Source organism: Benincasa hispida, chromosome 5 (assembly GCF_009727055.1).
Source record: "Benincasa hispida cultivar B227 chromosome 5, ASM972705v1, whole genome shotgun sequence".
Taxonomy (NCBI): Eukaryota; Viridiplantae; Streptophyta; class Magnoliopsida; order Cucurbitales; family Cucurbitaceae; genus Benincasa; species Benincasa hispida.
Genome location: NC_052353.1, coordinates 6,208,726 through 6,225,912, shown reverse-complemented (window position 1 = coordinate 6,225,912; position 17,187 = coordinate 6,208,726). Strand labels below are relative to the sequence as shown.

The following is a 17,187-nucleotide window of genomic DNA, read 5'->3' as shown; positions in this document are numbered from 1 at the left end:
GCAATTCTGCCAAATCTCCGCCGATAAGCTCTATACATAGATCTCTTTTATCGGTTGAGCAAGCCTGAGAGGGAAGCTCATCCTTCCATTCACTCTATAGATGCCGGTAAGCAATTCTCCATTCCAGATCTGTGCCAAGACATTGACGCTTATTTGTATTTGTTTTTAACTCTCATTCATCAATTGTATTTCATTTTCTTAATCTCTTCATTCACAACCATGTATTAGATGTTAAATAGTATTATTGAATGTCTCAATCATTTCCATTTACACTTCTTTGTCTATTTTCGTTCCTCCATAAATCATTTTCTCCATGATGTTTTCTTAATCCCTTGGTGATTAATATGAATTAAACAAGTAACTTAATCTGTGCTAAAGAAATAAAGATGTTTAGCTAAAGCATGCTAGATGACATCTTCATCTGTGAGAGTAGAAGTGAAGATGCCATTCTGATCTGTCGAGAGAAGGTTAGAAGAATGCGTTAACTAAAGCAAGAAATACTTCCAGAGATGGAAGCAACCTTGTGTTCATCATGTTCGTTCCTGTTTCACCACTAAGATGTGGGAACGCGGCCGATCACCGAGAGGTGTACACCAAGGGAAAAACGGAACCGTACTTATGCCTTTAACGCAATTAAGGAACTTGGGATGTTTGTACTAATTATTTTTTCTCTTTTTGTTTCACTTATAAGACTTGCCACCGCATAACATGATCTTTGTATAATCTTCACAGTCAATCTCAACCTCAGTATCTTGTATCATGAAACTTGTATCTTGTATCATCATAGCTTAGGTTTATTTTATCGCATATTACTTTTACCGCAATTTACTTTATTACCGAATTTTTATAGCTTACCTTTACTTTATCGCATTATTAAATACCTGTACAAACAACCTCTTTATTAATTTGAAAAAAAAACCCCGGTCGCATATATCACAAATATAATGCAATTAACCTAAAACAATCCATGTGTTCGACCTCAGACCATCCCGAGAAACTTGCGGTGAAATTATACTTGGTTTCAACGCAAGGAAACTTGTGACAACGCATAGTATACTACAATATTCTCACAAATAACGCATATCTAGAAGTAGTATCGCATATCATTGCATAATATCTATGACAACAAGTTTATGGCATGGATTTGTAGTATATAGATTCAAAAATTCTGTGTGTCATTTTACCGTGATCATCTTGCATACATTCTCGAAGGTCTCAGAAATGAGTACAATCCCTTTATGACTTCCATTCAGAACAGAACTGACCGACCCTCCATCGCTGATGTTCGCAGTCTGTTCATCGCATATAACTCTCGGCTGGAATCACAATCTACTATGGATCAACTCCAGTAAATACAAGCCAATGTTGCCCATCTCTCTCTACAACCTCGGCATCCTCACTGGCCACAAACTACCAGGTCATCCTTCAGACCTCCTCCATCTCTTCCAGGTATTCTCCCTAACCCCTGTCTCTTATACACATCTAGATGTGTATAAGAGACAGCCCCCCTCCTCATCAACCATCACACTCCTCCAATCGGCCACAATGCCAAATTTGCAATAAACTTAGCCATATAGCCCTATCCTGCTACAACATCGATAATCCTAAATATAGAACTATTCACTATCCCCAAGCTCATTTTGCTCAAGCTACACCAACCCCAACTCAACCATTATCCTATGTCACTACTCCCTTTGCTCCAAAATCAAATCATCCAAATGAAAGCTGGTATATGGACTTCGAAGCTACCCATCACATGACCCCTGACTTGTTCAACATCTAACAACCTATCCCATATTATGGTGGTGAACAAGTTGTCATAGGAAATGGTAAGTCTCTTCCCATCTCTCACACTGGTTCTTCATCTTTTTCGTCATCTATATCTAATACTTTGGTTTATCTTCTCTCTGTCCTTCACACACCTTCAATCTCTCAAAATCTAATTAGCATCGGTTGTTTATGTTATGATAATCATGCTTATGTTGAGTTTTTCTATGACTCCTTTGTTGTGAAGGATCTTCAAACCAAGAGTCCACTCCTCCGGGGCACACTTGATCGTGGCATGTACAAGCTTTTTGTCACTTCATTTGTTACACGATCATCCACTTCCTCATCTCACCAACTGCCTTCATCTCAGCACTCACAGACTTTTCCTTGTGGCATCGTCGCTTAGGACACCCCTCCCCTCCAGTAGTTCAATCTATTTTGTCTAAATGCAAACTGAAGTACAAAAATAATACAAATGTATCAGTTTGAACACACTGTCAAATGGCCAAGAGCCATCGTTTGCCTTTTCAGTCTTCTAATTCTCGTCCACCTTCTCCCTCTGATATCGTTTATGTTGATTTATGGGGTCTTTCCCCTATCAATTCAGTAAATGGAGATATATATTTCTTGTTGTTTATTGATGCTTTCTCGCATTTTACTTGGATGTATACAATGAATGTGAAATCCGAAGTTCTCCCCTGTTTTCTTAAGTTTCAAGCAATGGTATCAAATCAGTTTTCCACCACTATTAAATCAATCCAAACTAATGGGGGAGGGGAGTTCAAAGCTCTCTCACCTATTCTAGACAAACTTGGTATAATCCACTGTCTATCTTGTCCCTATACATATCAACAAAACGGCACTGTCGAACGAAAGAACGGACATGTCGTTGAAGTTGGCTTAGCCATGCTTGCCCATTCCTCTATCCCACATACTTTCTGGCCTTTCGCCTTCCACAAAGCTACCTACCTTATCAACCGGCTGCCAACACCTCTTCTTGTACACAAATCCCCCTATGAAACCTTATACTATAAACCTCATGATTACCAGCTTCTTAAAGTGTTTGGCTGCACTTGCTTTCCCTTCCTTCGGCCGTTTAATGACCATAAACTTCAATACCAGTCTCATGAATGCGTATTCCTAGGCTATTCTTCCTTGCACAAAGGATATCTCTGTCTCCATTGCACAACAGGTCGCATTTATGTTTCCAGGCATGTAGTTTTTAATGAAACTTCCTTTCCTTTCCTAGACAACTCTCAATCAATCACTTCTTCTCCAGTCTCTTCTTCTCCTGTCGTTTCCATTCCCATTCCCATCAATCCCCTTAGCCCTTCCTCCCTACATCAAGCCACTGCCAATTCTCAAAGCAACTTTGTTCATCACCATGATTCCCCCCACCTACTCTCTTCCATCCCATCTCCATTCTCCCAACCCACACCTGAACCTATACACCCAACCAACCTACTCCCCACCTTCCTCAATCACCTGAATCATCAACCAATCCACCAACTTCCATCATTCCCTCTCTTTCACCACCACTCCCCTCTGCCCTCCCGACTCCCTCTGTTTCCCCACACCTGAACCTTCCCACCACTTCAGACCTACCACAATCCCTACCTCTCACAACCAATAACCATCCCATGATTACACGGTCAAAAATGGACATTTTTAAACCAAAGGCTTGGTTATCCGAGGTCACTGACTTGGACAAAATAGAACCAAGATCCTACAAGGAAGCTCTTCTTCATCCAAGATCGAAGTAAGCAATACTTAAGGAATATGAAGCTCTCATACAAAATAATACATGGTCTCTCACACCTTTGCCCCAGAATCGCAAGGTAATTGGCAGTAAATGGGTGTTCAGACTCAAATAGACTTCCTCAGGTGAGATTGCTCGATTCAAGGCTCGTTTGGTTGCTCAAGGATTCAACCAAGACTATGGCATTGATTACTTTGAGACCTTTAGTCCAGTTGTCAAGCCTACTACCATTCGGCTTGTGTTATCCATTGCTTTATTCATAATTGGATCATTCGGCAGCTTGACGTACACAATGCCTTCCTCAATGGCAACTTATCTGAAGAAGTGTATATCAAGCAACCACCTGGTTTCATAAGTGATCAACACCCCGATCATGTATTACTTCTGTACAAGGCGTTGTATGGTCTCAAACAGAGTCCTTGCGCATGGTTTTCAAAGTTTAGGACCTGTCTGATGCAATAGGGCTTCTCGAATGCGAAATCTGATACGTCCATGTTCATTTTTCACAACTCACACACTTTAATCATCTTTCTCATTTATGTTGATGACATTATTGTAACTGGAAATAGTTCTGCAACCATCCAACACTTCATTACCTGTTTAAATACTCAATTTTCACTTAAAGATCTAGGTGATCTATCCTTTTTTCTTGGCATTCAAGTAGTTCATTCATCAGATCATTTACATTTATCTCAGTCCAAGTACATCCACAACCTGCTTGAACGTGTACAACTCACTGACTACAAGCTCATTCACTCTCCAATGGCCATTGGCACCTCCTTGTCCCTCACTAATGGACAATCACTGGACAACCCCTCTGAATACAGAAGCTTAGTCGGAGCCCTCCAATATTGTATGCTGACCAGACCAGACATCAGTTTTAGTGTCAATAAGCTCTGTCAGTTCATGCACACCCCAACAACTTCACACCTTCAAGCAGCAAAACGCCTCCTTCGATACCTCAAAAGCACGACCAATCATGGTATTCTTCTAACCAAATCCTCTGTTTTGGCTTTAACTTGCTACACATATGTCAATTGGGCCAGTTTTCTAGATGACAGATGAAGCACAAGTGGATTCTGTGTCTTTCTTGGTTCCAGCCTCATCTCATGGAACTCCTCCAAGCAAAAGGTAGTCTCGTGATCCAGTGCTGAATCAGATTATTGCGATCTGTCCAATGCTGCCGCTGAGGTTCTCTGGATCCAATCAGTTCTAACTGAAATTGGTGTCAATCGCATCTCCACCCCTCTGTTGCTCTATGACAACCTCAGTGCCATATACATAGGCGTCAATCCTGTGCTTCACAACCGGATGAAACATCTTGAGATTAATCTTCATTTTCTCAGAGAAAATGTTGCATCCAAATAGCTTTCAGTCAGGTTCCTTCCCTCCGAAGATCAACTGGCCAACATCATGACAAAAGCTTTACCAAGTCCTCATTTTCTTAGTTTGAAGACCAAGCTTACAGTCGTGACAGCTCCTCGTTCGCTTGCAGGGAGATGATAAAAGCGTCGTTCACGTCTGCTAATTACAACAAATTCTTCTTTCGTTTTCTGCTGCTTTCCTTTAGCATTTCATGTTCCACTATTTTGGTTATTATTTTCTACTTTCTCTCTCATGGTTGTCATATTAAACCAGTGTTATTATGTCATGTGGCAATATATACGTTAATAAATAGCTACTACACAATGGGCTCTCATTATCACGGAAGGCCGATCGTATAGTAAATTTCTTTCTTTTCTTCTGTCATTTACTCTCTCGACTTATCGTGTAGTCGTTTGTCTCTATCGTCTACACTCTATCGTATACACTCTATCGTTTACACTCGTGGGTCTATCGTGTAGTGTCTTGCCTCTATCGTTTACACGCTCAACTCTGTCGTGTAGTCTCCTGCCTCTATCGTCTACACTCTCATCTCTATCGTGTAGACTTCTGCTTCTGTCGTTTAGTCTCTTGACAACGATGGTTTACTCTCCGCTTCTCTCTATCGTTTACATCTACAATGCCGGTTATATACCGAAATTGTAGCCTAATTAAAATTTATCTTTAATGGCGGCTTAAAACCAACACTAAAGATCCGTTTTTTTAAAAAAAAAATAAAAAATCAACATTATACATCCGTTTTTAGTTTTTCCAACCGACATTAAAGTCTAAATTTCTTGTAGTGTTCATTTTGTTATCTATGCAGGGAGTCAATTATTTTAATGAAATAAATATAAAGCCAATTATTTTAATGAAATAAATATAAAGTATGTTACAAAATTGTCGGCTAATTAGAAGTTAATTCTAAGTTTTCTTACTCATAAAAGCAGATGACGTTTTACAAAGCCCATATATTCCCTCACATACCTAAACCAAACTCTCACACTCTCTGCTTTATTCTGTTAGTGTGTTATATTATATGTACTATATGCTTTTCCTTGTATTCAAGCTATCTATATATATAATGAATAAATAAATCAAAAGCTTTGAGAAGGCAAACACATCTTTAAAAAGTTGTCACTCCACTTTAACCTTAATTAAACCAAGAAGGATCGAGGTAGATTCATAACTTGATATCCAAGTTACAAAATGGAACTCCACTTCCCCTCCCCATATATCCCAATAATACCAAATCTCACATAAAATAATAATTAATAATATATTTTTTAATTGAACGATACTGAGATGCATCTAAGCTGAACGCAGCAAGGATGCACCCAAAGGTTTTTATTTCACTATATAAAAGCATGAATAGGTGGTAGAGACTAATTATGGAGGTGTCGAGAAAAGAAAGGAAGGAAATAATGGAGTTGGAAAGCCTGAAGAAATTCTTGTTCAAGAACGCGATGAAAGGAAGATGGAAAGAAGTGGTGAAGAGGTACGCAACGGATGTTCGAGCTCGGGAGGTGAAAATCACGAAGCGTGGAGACACAGTGTTGCACGTGGCGGTGTGCGACGGGCAAGTCGGGGTAGTGGAAGAGCTGACGACAATAATATCGGCCGAGGAGAAGAAAGGAGGTGAGGAGAATAATAGTAAGAAATTGGTTGCAATGGCAAACGACAGAAGCGCCACGGCGCTGCACTTAGCGGCTACGCTCGGGAATGTGAAAATGTGTTATGATATAGCGAATGTAGATCATAGTTTGGTGGGGATTAGAAACAATGACGGCGAAACGCCGCTGTTCTTGGCGGCTTTGCATGGCAACAAAGATGCTTTTCTTTGCCTTCACTCATTCTGTGCTCACACAACGGATCACTGTCGAAGATCTAAAGATGGGCAGACCATTCTTCATTGTGCCATTATGGGTGATTTTTTCGGTCAGTTACATTTTTCTCTTTTATCTCTCCATTTTCATCTCTTTAGTTTTATAATTATTTCATTTTTAAAAATTAGTTTGATTTTCATCTTTATTGAGGAAATATTTTAATTTTTAATCAAATTTTAAAATGATAAAAAATGTACTTTAGTCTCTAAAGTTAGGTTAGTATCTATAATTTGATCGTAAAGTTTAAAAATGAATACTTTAATCCTTAAAGTGTATTTGGGCCACCAACTTCGGTGGATAGAGTAAATTATTATAGCTCACTCCATGTTTAAGCTTAAATTATAATTATAATTCACAATTAACCACAATATTATTATTTCAAATCCCTAATCTCACTATTTGTTATAATATTTATTATTTTCTACTCATCTTTTTTTTTTTTTTTTTTGTAATAAGCTACTGATTATAATCCACATACTATAATAATCAATCTAAATACCCGCTAATGTTTGTAAATGGTTTCTTGATTAATTTGACCTATGTGACATGACATATTAAGTTGATATGGTATTCGATTCTATCCCATTTTATTGCTCTCTTTTTTCATTTTTCTTTTTCAATGTGGTTTCTACAATTGTTTCAGAACTGGGTTGCTTCTGTCTTTCTTGGATTAATCTTTTTCTTATTTAAACTTTATTCTTTTCTACTTTCTCTGGACAACAAGAGAGGAACTGGAATTTATTGATTTGGGTTATTGTTTGTGGGATGAGGGAGATGGGATTAATGAACAGTCTTGGTGGTTTTTGGGGGTTCAGAATATACTCTTGGATTAGTCCAATGGCTTTCAAATTTGATCCAATGTAGGGCATTAGACTTGACTATCAGAACTCGAATGGCCGAAGATGAGCATGTCTTTAAGAGAGTGTTTGGGAAACGAGTGAAATAGTGAGTTCCAAAAAATTATGAAATCTAAGGAATCGTGAATTCTTGGAATTCACCGTGTAAGAAGTTGATAAGATATAAAATTGATGTTTTTTAATAGTGAGACCCTATAAATTCTTTGGATCAAACAATGAGTGAAGTTTATAATTCCTACTTTTCAACCCCTAAGACTAAATACCTTCTAAGAGATCACTTTTCTCTTCTATAACCGAAGATTTCAAAAGAGGCGGCATAAATCCAAATCATCGAAAAACAAATAATATATTAGTAAAAATTATCACCTCACTTAAATTTTACCAACTTAACATGATGGCGTGAGTATTTTTCCAAACCTTAGAAATTGAAGTGTCACAAAAGAGTCAAATTCTTAGTCCATTTCAAAAAAGAAAAAGTTTTTAAAAAACTATTACTTTTTCTTTCAAAACTTAGCTTGGTTTTTTAAAATATTGGTAAAAGGTTAATAACAAACCAAGAAATTTAAAGGTAAGAATGTTGTTTATAAGCTTAAGTTTTAAAAACTAAAAATCAAATAATTACTAAACGAGACCTTAATTTTTACTTTTTATTTTATTTTATTTTATTTTTATTATTATTATTATTTTGTATTTGACTAAGACTTCAACGTTTTTTTAAGAAATGTGAAACCCATACCAAAGAAAATAATAGTGAATATTATTATTTTCATTATTATTTTTTTTATTTTATTCATGAATAAAATATGCATAAATTTCAAAAAGTTAAAACTACGAATAATTTCTCGCTTTTGGATTTGTTTTGTTTTTTATCTATAAAAAACAAGTTTATAGATACGGCTTCCAACAATAAGTTTCTATGTTTTGTTATTATTTTTTACTAAGATTTTAAAAAGTCAAAAGTTTGAAAACTTGTTTTTATGTTTTGGAAATTAAACCAGCAAAAATTAAAATAAATAAATAAATAAATAACGAAGCCATTACAAACGAGGTTTAATTTGTACTCAGTTTGCTTTTTTTCTTTTTCTTTTTCTTTTTCTTTTATTACAAACGTTTTTAATGTATTACTTTATCATTTTTTACTTCTAAAACGCATAACAAATCTTTCTAAATTTTTATGTGAAATTTTGTCATTTTTAATTTAAAATTTCAAAGAATAAGAAATAATAAATAATAACCAAACATATTACTGTTTTTCCATAAAGAAAAAACAACAAACCTGAAACATTTACCAAAGCACGTAATTTCAATTTTTTTAATTAAAAATGGAAAACAAGAAATAGAAACATTATTATAAAAAAAATTCTTAGCTTACTTCCACACAAGCATATTTTCTTTTACATCCCCTTTTTCCTTTTTTTGGGTCAAATTTAATCCATAATCTTTTTAAATTTTCAATTTTACCCCTAGAAGACTCCTTCATTGTTGATGCATTGTTAAATAATTGTCTGTTAACATATATTTAGACACATGTATTGTATACATATACCACCATTTTCAATTTTATTATTATTATTATTATTGCTATTAAATTGTATTTATGTTCATTTAAAGACTAATAATTGATAAATTTTAACTCATAGAAAATATGTCAAATTATTTATAGAAATAATAAAAAAAAAATTAATAGACAATCTATCGATGATATCAGTTTCTATCTGCCTCTACCAATCTCTATTAAAAAATAAAATAAAATTTTGCTATTTAAGGTGAATAATTCCCTTATTTTTCCATTTTTAAAAATCCTTCTTAATAATTTGATTAATGGATTAACAGAACTGGCACTTTATATCATAAAACTATACAAGGAGTTAGTGAACTCAGTGAATGTGCAAGGTTTCACTCCACTCCATCTTTTAGCCACCAAGCCTTCAGCTTTCAAAAGTGGAACCCACTTAGGAAGATGGAAGATGATTGTTTATCATTGTAAGTATATATATCTATTTAATCACACCTTTCTACCTCTAAATTTAATACAAATTTTTATTATTTTGTCTATTAATATCTAAATTTTTTATCTTAGATCCTCTTTATATAGACTAGTATATATCAATATGAATATAATTCAATTACTTAAAATATGTATCATCAATCAAGAAATCAAATATTCAAATTTTCCTAATTCCATCCGTTTTAAACCCAAAAAATGATAGTCGTATAAGACTAAATATATATATTTAAAGTGGATATATATCCTTTCCTACAAAATAAAGAACCAAATTGAGGACCTTTTATCAATACTATTAATCTATCTACGAACGTTTTAAAATCGTCTAAAGTTTCAAATATTGATGTCAACGTCTCAATTTTATGGAAATAACGAATAAAATATTGATGTTGATGAAAATTTCTAAAATATTATAAAAACATAATATGAAAATATTTAGATTAATTAATAAACATTTTACACTTTTTAAACAAGTTATTATTTTTTAGGATAATTGTATTGGATAGTACTTTTAAAAATAATAATTAAGTGTAAATACATGATAGTCCCTTACTAACAATATGATCTATCACGGATAGATTTCAAAAGTAAATCTAGATTTTGTTATATTTATAAATTCTTTTACATTATATTATATTTATAAATATTTTGGATCTAATTACTCTATTTGCAACGACCATGGAAGGTGTATTTGTTGACGAAACGAAGATGGATCCAACGTCATTTCTTCGGGGTTTTCTGACAAAGCCGCTATCGTTTCGCCGACGATTGCTTCCACCCAACTACACAACATGCGCCCACTTCTTCAATTTTTTGTGGAAAGCATTTCGATTGGGTTAGTAATTTCTTTTAATTCTCTCTTTTTTCTTCTTCTAATGCACAAAATTATCCTCCCTTTAACTAAACTTCTCGGCAAATTATTTAGGATAATATTTAGGTGCTATCTGGGTGGCGCTTATTTTTGTATAGCTCAGACAGTTGTCTAATAAAAAATTAGCGTGTGATAATTTGGAGCATATGTTAGATGCAGCCTAGTTGTTCATTATGTAATTAAGATGGTTAAGGCAATGTGGTTGAAAACTTTGATCCGTTAAATGTATGCAATAACAACCCGTTAAATTGATATCATATAGTTTTAAAAAGAGTAATTCTTTGGTGCATCTCGAAGTGCAACTATCTTCGTGTAACTTTTTCCATTCACCTAAGGAGAAAAACTCCAAAATGTTTTTAAAAGGAAAAAGAAAAGTTTGTCACGTGATGGTTGGACAATTGAATGTGTTACACTCATTTTTGTACAATTTATTTAAGTTTCTAGTCATAAATGAACGTAGCAAAATTTTCTTTTTAAGAAAAGATATTATTTTATAATTATTTTTTTCATTCAAGTATTACTCTTTTTTTTTTTCTTTTTTTAAGAAACCATATACAACATTATTTGGTCTTTTCTTTGTAGTGTGTAGTGTGGGGAAGACGGAGAAAAATCCAAACAACAATGATGAAGCTAAAGACACTATAGATGCAGAGAATCCTCATCAAAAAGGTTTTGAATTTGAAATTTTAGGTTGAGTAGAATTTTAATCTTATTATCTTTAACTGAATTGCTTATAATTAATATTATTATTACAGATGAGTATGATTTAACGGTGAAACATCATGGGCTTGCAATTTTCCCAGAAAATTATGCAACCTGCTTCAACTTTCTCAAATTGGTCTCCAAGGCCGTGCTCATAATCATGGGGCTAGGTATTTATAATGAATTATTAATTGTCACCTTAGTCATGGGCCCCCTATATATGTCCGTTTAGAACGTCATGATTGAAAGGAACTTTAAATTGTAACGAATTTTTAAGGATGGTTTAAATAATTTATTCATAAATATAGCAAAATTTTATTCACTGTGCGATGGCCATCTAGAAGTGTAAGTGATAGATGTCTATTGCAGTATAGCCATTTGTCCGTTTATATCGTTAATAAACGGTGACCTTTTCCTATACTTGAAATTTTTTCAAATCTGGGGTGATTTCAAGTCTTGTTTTTACATTTTTTTTTTTAAAAAAAATGAACTTTTCAAACTAAAATAGTCAAATATTTCAGGATTCCGTAGAAGTTAATTTAGAAAGTAAATTACTTATATAATTTTGCCATGGTATCATTTTTAGTTAACAAATTATAAATAAAAGTATGTAATTTAGGGGTATATATTGGTCGGTATCAATTTTAGGAGAAAATTGACACTGAAAACCAACCAAAAAGGTGCGTGAAATCCAGTCGATCGGTTATGTAGTGGACTTGAAATTTAGGCAACATATAAAAGAAAATAATAAATCAATACCAAGACAATAATATTTATACTTACTTTTTAGGGGGAAAAAAATAATTAATATTTATATATCGGTCGGTCGATTTTCCAAAAATTTTTAATGTGAAAATCGACCGTCCACCTCATCTCGATCGATTTCGATTGATCAGATTGGTTTTTGATGTCTTTATCCTCACCTCTATGTATTAGTAAACTTCTTAACCTTTTTTTATTTCTCGGCTATCAACCATTCAAATACAATTTTAAATACATTCATTTAAAATATTTTCCATTTTAAAGGGAGTAAAAATACAATAAAATAAAATCATTTCTAGATTAAGGTGTAGTATTATTTAATTTATTTCTTGACATTCATGTAGCTAGTGAAATTAATATGTTAATAAATATTATATTGAAAGGATCCAGAGGAATAAAGAAGATTGAAGAGAAGAAAGAGAAGCACATGTGGTCATATGAAGTTATGAACCAACTTCTAAAATGTGCTTCAATTTATGAATATGATGACAATGGAAGTACACCAATGGAAACTACACAAGAGGAAGAAACACAACCTTATAACTTTGCCAATGGCAATGTCACATTTGATGATTACAACATCTCTCAACATGGAGTACCTCCACCACCACCACAACAACAACCAAACATCATCTCCGACTTCTACGACAACGTTAACCACGACGGTATGAACGTTAATATACCTTATTTTCGATTCAGATTCTCTTATTGAATTATGTTATGTTATATATATTTGCTTTCTATGTCATTGATACGAATGTTGGTCATTATATAGGTGTAATATCTAAGATTCTTATATGAAAGGGATAACCAATGACAATGATATAGGTGGATTGATATATTCCAATGGATATATATGATTTTGATATATTCAGTTTGTATATTTAAAAATATGGAATGGGTAAAAACAGAATAACTAAAGTCGTGTTTGATAGTAATTTCATTTTTTTTTTGTTTTTGAAATTTATGTTTGTTTCATATATCCCAATTTTCTAAATTATGGTTTTCATCATTTTTGTTAAAAACAACACTTGAATTCTAAGTCAAAATCTATAAACAAAAACAAGTTTTTAAAAAACTATTTTTTTTAGTTTTGAAAACATATGGGACTTTTAAAACTTTGAGCAGGAAGTATTAGATAACAAAACATAAAACATAAAACATTATAGGTAAAATAATAATGTTTATAAGTTTAGTTTTAAAAAAAAATGTTATATTGGTTAACTATTTGATTTTTTTTGTTTTTTTTAAAAAATTATATTTGTTTTCTAACAATTTCTTACTCATAGTTTTCAATTTCTTATATAAATTTTAAATTTTTAGTTAATTTCCAAAAATAAAAATAAGTTTTTGAAAACTACATCTTTTAAATTTTCAATTTTTGGCTTTGATTTTTAAAACACTCCTAACATGTGTAGAAAACAAATCATTGAAACTAATAGATAAAAGTGATGTTTATAGACTTAACTTCAAGAAACAAAAAACTATATGGTTACGAGTTGTAGTTTTCAAAAGGATAATTGTTTTAAACGACAAAACTACTTGAAATATTTACAAACATAGCAAATTTTCATTGTCTTTCAGTGATAGACAATTTGATATTTATCACTGTCTATCACTGATAGTCAATGACATTTTACTATATTTGTAAATAAATTAGTTCATTTTTCTATATTTAAAAACAGTACTTTCGTCTTATAGAAATTTCAATCTCTTAAATATTAAAGAGAGTAATAATAATTGTATGTGGTTAATTTCATGTTTGATGATAGTAGTAGAAAACAAAGAAGGAGCAGCAACAACAACAATTATTATAGAATCAAAGAGCAGCATTGCTGATAAAATCCTAAAACATTTCCCAATAAGCATTGGAGACAAGAACAAGAACAAGAAAGTGATTCTTAGAGCAGCAACAACTACATCAAATACAGGGGAAAAAATAGAGCTTCATCATAGTCAAAATATGCAATATGTAAGACAAGAAACCCCTGTGTTGATAGCAGCAAAGAATGGAGTGGTTGAAATGGTAGAGAAAATCCTTCATTTATTTCCTGTGGCAATTCATGATCTTAATGCAGACCAAAAGAATATTGTTCTGTTGGCTGTGGAGAATAGACATCCCCATATTTATGAACTATTGCTCCATAAAAATATTCTAAAAGAAAGTGCTTTTAGAATGGTGGATTCTCAAGGAAACAGTGCTTTGCACCTTGCAGCAAAGCTTGGAGATCATAAGCCTTGGCTTATCCCTGGTGCTGCCTTACAAATGCAATGGGAACTTAAATGGTATAAGGTAATTGGTTAATTTTGTTTTATGTTTTCAAATTTTGACGAATTCAGTTAAGTGACTATGAATTTGAAATCGATTTAGTTTCAAAATTCTTTGTTGTATCTAGATTTTGAATTTGAAATTTTACGTTTTCATTGATTATCTAGATTTTTTAAAATCTAATTTGAAACATATATATGAAAAAATGGAAAAACTGCAACTTTTTTTTTTTTTTTTGTTGAATTTCTTGTTTTCAAGTTTTTGATTTCTTATAAACATACCCAAAAGTTACTATATATAAATTCAATCATCATTTTTCATAAGAAAAATATTTACTTATTAGTTGAGTTACATCTATTTTTTTTCTCAATCTAACAATCGATCATAATTTACCACGTAACAAATTTTTATTTTTATTATTATTATTATATTTTGTCTTTGTTCTACTTTGTTCTTGGACTGAGTTGCAAAATATGAGTGCATTCCTGCTTAGCTACCAGGTAAGTATTGTTAACAAAATATAGCACCATTTGTAGCAGTTTGTCAAAGGGACCCATGCCACAATTCATTTTTGTTACAATTTGAATAATGGTTTAAATTGGGATTCGGCTTTAAAATCTACTATCAAACACATATATGAAAACACAAAAATACAAACTTTTTTTTTCTATTGAATCCTTTATTTTCAAGTTTTTGTTTTTAGATTGCCTACCAAACATTTCCAAAAGTTATCAAATATAAAGCCAAGAATCATTTACTCATAAGAAAAAATACTTATGTGCTAGTTGGGTTACATCCATTTTTTCATCTCAATCAAGCGACCAAAGATTACCCATTTTTTTAAAAATAAATATAATTTGTGTTTTTTTCCTATCGCATTATTGGTCCGAGATGCATAAATGATGACGTAGTCTAGCTAGCAGGTAAGTATCGTGATCGATCATAGTATTATTAACAAAGTATAGCACCAATTTGTGACAGTTTGTGAAGGGATCCATGCCACCAAACTTCTTTCCCACATACAACAAAGAAGGAAAGACTTCAAAAGTAATGTTTTGTGAGACTCATTGTCAGCTAGTAAAAGATGGAGAAGCATGGCTAACAAGCACCTCTGAATCATGTTCTTTAGTAGCTGCCTTAATCGCAACCGTCGCGTTCGCCACCTCTGCTACTGTCCCGGGCGGCAACGATCAAAATCAAGGCACCCCTTTACTCCATGGCAAACCCGCCTTCAACATATTTGCCATAGCATCACTCATTGCCCTTTGTTGCTCAGTAACTTCTTTAGTAATGTTTCTCTCAATCTTGACCTCAAGATTCCAAGCAAAGGACTTTGGAGGCAATCTTCCAACAAAGCTTTTGTTGGGATTGTCGTCTCTTTTTGTGTCAATTGCAGCAATGTTGGTTTCGTTTTGTGCTGGGCATTACTTTGTGCTTAGTGATAAGCTTCAATATGCTGCATTGCCTGTGTATGCAGTGACATGTTTGCCAGTGACATTGTTTGCCATTGCGCAATTTCCTTTGTATGTGGATCTTGTGTGGGCTACTATTAAGACTGTTCCTACCAGAAGCTATTCAGCTATCTCACCGATCTAGACTTTTCTCCAGTCATTTGTGGGGTTGAATTTTGGAAAGGAAACTATATTTGGATGCTTTCGGGTGTTGGACCAATAAATTGATTCATTGTCATTTGTCACGTGGTAAATTCTTCTTCCTTTTTTTTTTAAATATTTTCAATTCATCTTTTGTGTATAGTTGGTGGGAGATGCATGAAGATGAGTACATTATACCCAAATTTTTCTCCGTTGAAAAAAGCTTTACCAGCTATATATCTCATCTAATTCCTATGACGTTTTGAATTTTTCATAAGTAGGCATTTTTTATATTGATATAGTTTTTTAATATTTTTTGTTTTTTAAAATTTATGTGTTTGTTTCCTTTCTATTTTTTACTGTTAAAAATAGAAAGGAATCTAGCGCACAGTTACGGATGTTAAGAACAATGATGTAACACTTTGCAAAGCAACACAAATAAAGTCAGAGAAGATAATCATATATGCAATACATAAATTGAAAACCCAATTCAGTGAAATATTACTTACGTCTGGGGGCAGTGTGCCTAAGGAAAATAAATCCGCTAATATAAAGTAAAACAATTACAATATTGTACTTATCTGTAAAAACAATATTAGAACAATGATACATGAAAGCTTGACTTCTTAATTTGACACTTAGGACTCCCACAAATGTGAAACTCCCTCTCAAAACATCTTAGGATCCTCCAAATATAGGTATATTAGTACATGAACATTCAAGCTCCCCCAAGTGTAAGACTTCTTCTTTTCAAGAGGTTTATCTTTCTCTCTTTAAGTGAAGCTCACTCTACTCTATAAACTTAGGATCCTCCTTGAAGGGATCAAATCCCCCAACGGAAGCGAGTGATCACTTATTGCTTGACATTTGTTTTGAAATTTACATCACAAAAAAGATAAAACAGTACAAAACATTGGTCACAATGCTGCAAAATTACAAGTTAAGCATCAAAATTAAAAAAAAAATAGAGAAGAAAGAAAACATTACCTTTGAAGAACTATTTTTCAAATTTTCTCCAGGTCTTCACCAATTTCAGAAGAAAAAAATCATCTTCACTTTTGAGATCTCCCATGAATAGTATGAAGACGCTACCAGAAAGTCTTCCTCGCTATTCTCTTGATAAGGACCAGTTTCTGGGAACCGACTTTTTGAAAGAGCAAAGAAAATGTGTGATTTTTGGTGAGTATTGTCATAGAGATCTCTTTCTCTGTGAAAAACTTGAGAGAATTTCTGAAGGAGACAATAAACTGCACAAAGATAAAGTAACTTCTACCCTTTCTTTAACGTGAAGTGTGGATGAACTCCTACTTCATCCACTTCCTATTTAATTAATTAAATGAAATCCATTTTAATTA

At 33.0% G+C, this 17,187-nt stretch overlaps 1 protein-coding gene across 2 annotated transcripts; it reads left to right on the top strand.

Annotated features, from left to right (window-relative positions):
• The first annotated feature begins 6,173 nt into the window (after positions 1–6,173).
• On the top strand, positions 6,174–16,049 carry LOC120077673. Of its 2 annotated transcripts, none has more exons than XM_039031628.1 (8): positions 6,174–6,826; positions 9,465–9,614; positions 10,322–10,471; positions 11,090–11,176; positions 11,263–11,379; positions 12,355–12,636; positions 13,747–14,264; positions 15,222–16,049. In XM_039031628.1, exons 1-8 carry the CDS (start codon positions 6,280–6,282, stop codon positions 15,834–15,836), a joined length of 2,466 nt encoding a protein of 821 aa, XP_038887556.1. In that variant the 5' UTR covers positions 6,174–6,279; the 3' UTR covers positions 15,837–16,049. The 2 variants fall into 2 exon arrangements, with proteins under 2 accessions (XP_038887556.1, XP_038887555.1); XM_039031627.1 differs by having other exon boundaries at positions 13,744–14,264; positions 15,222–16,048.
• Positions 16,050–17,187: the final 1,138 nt, after the last annotated feature.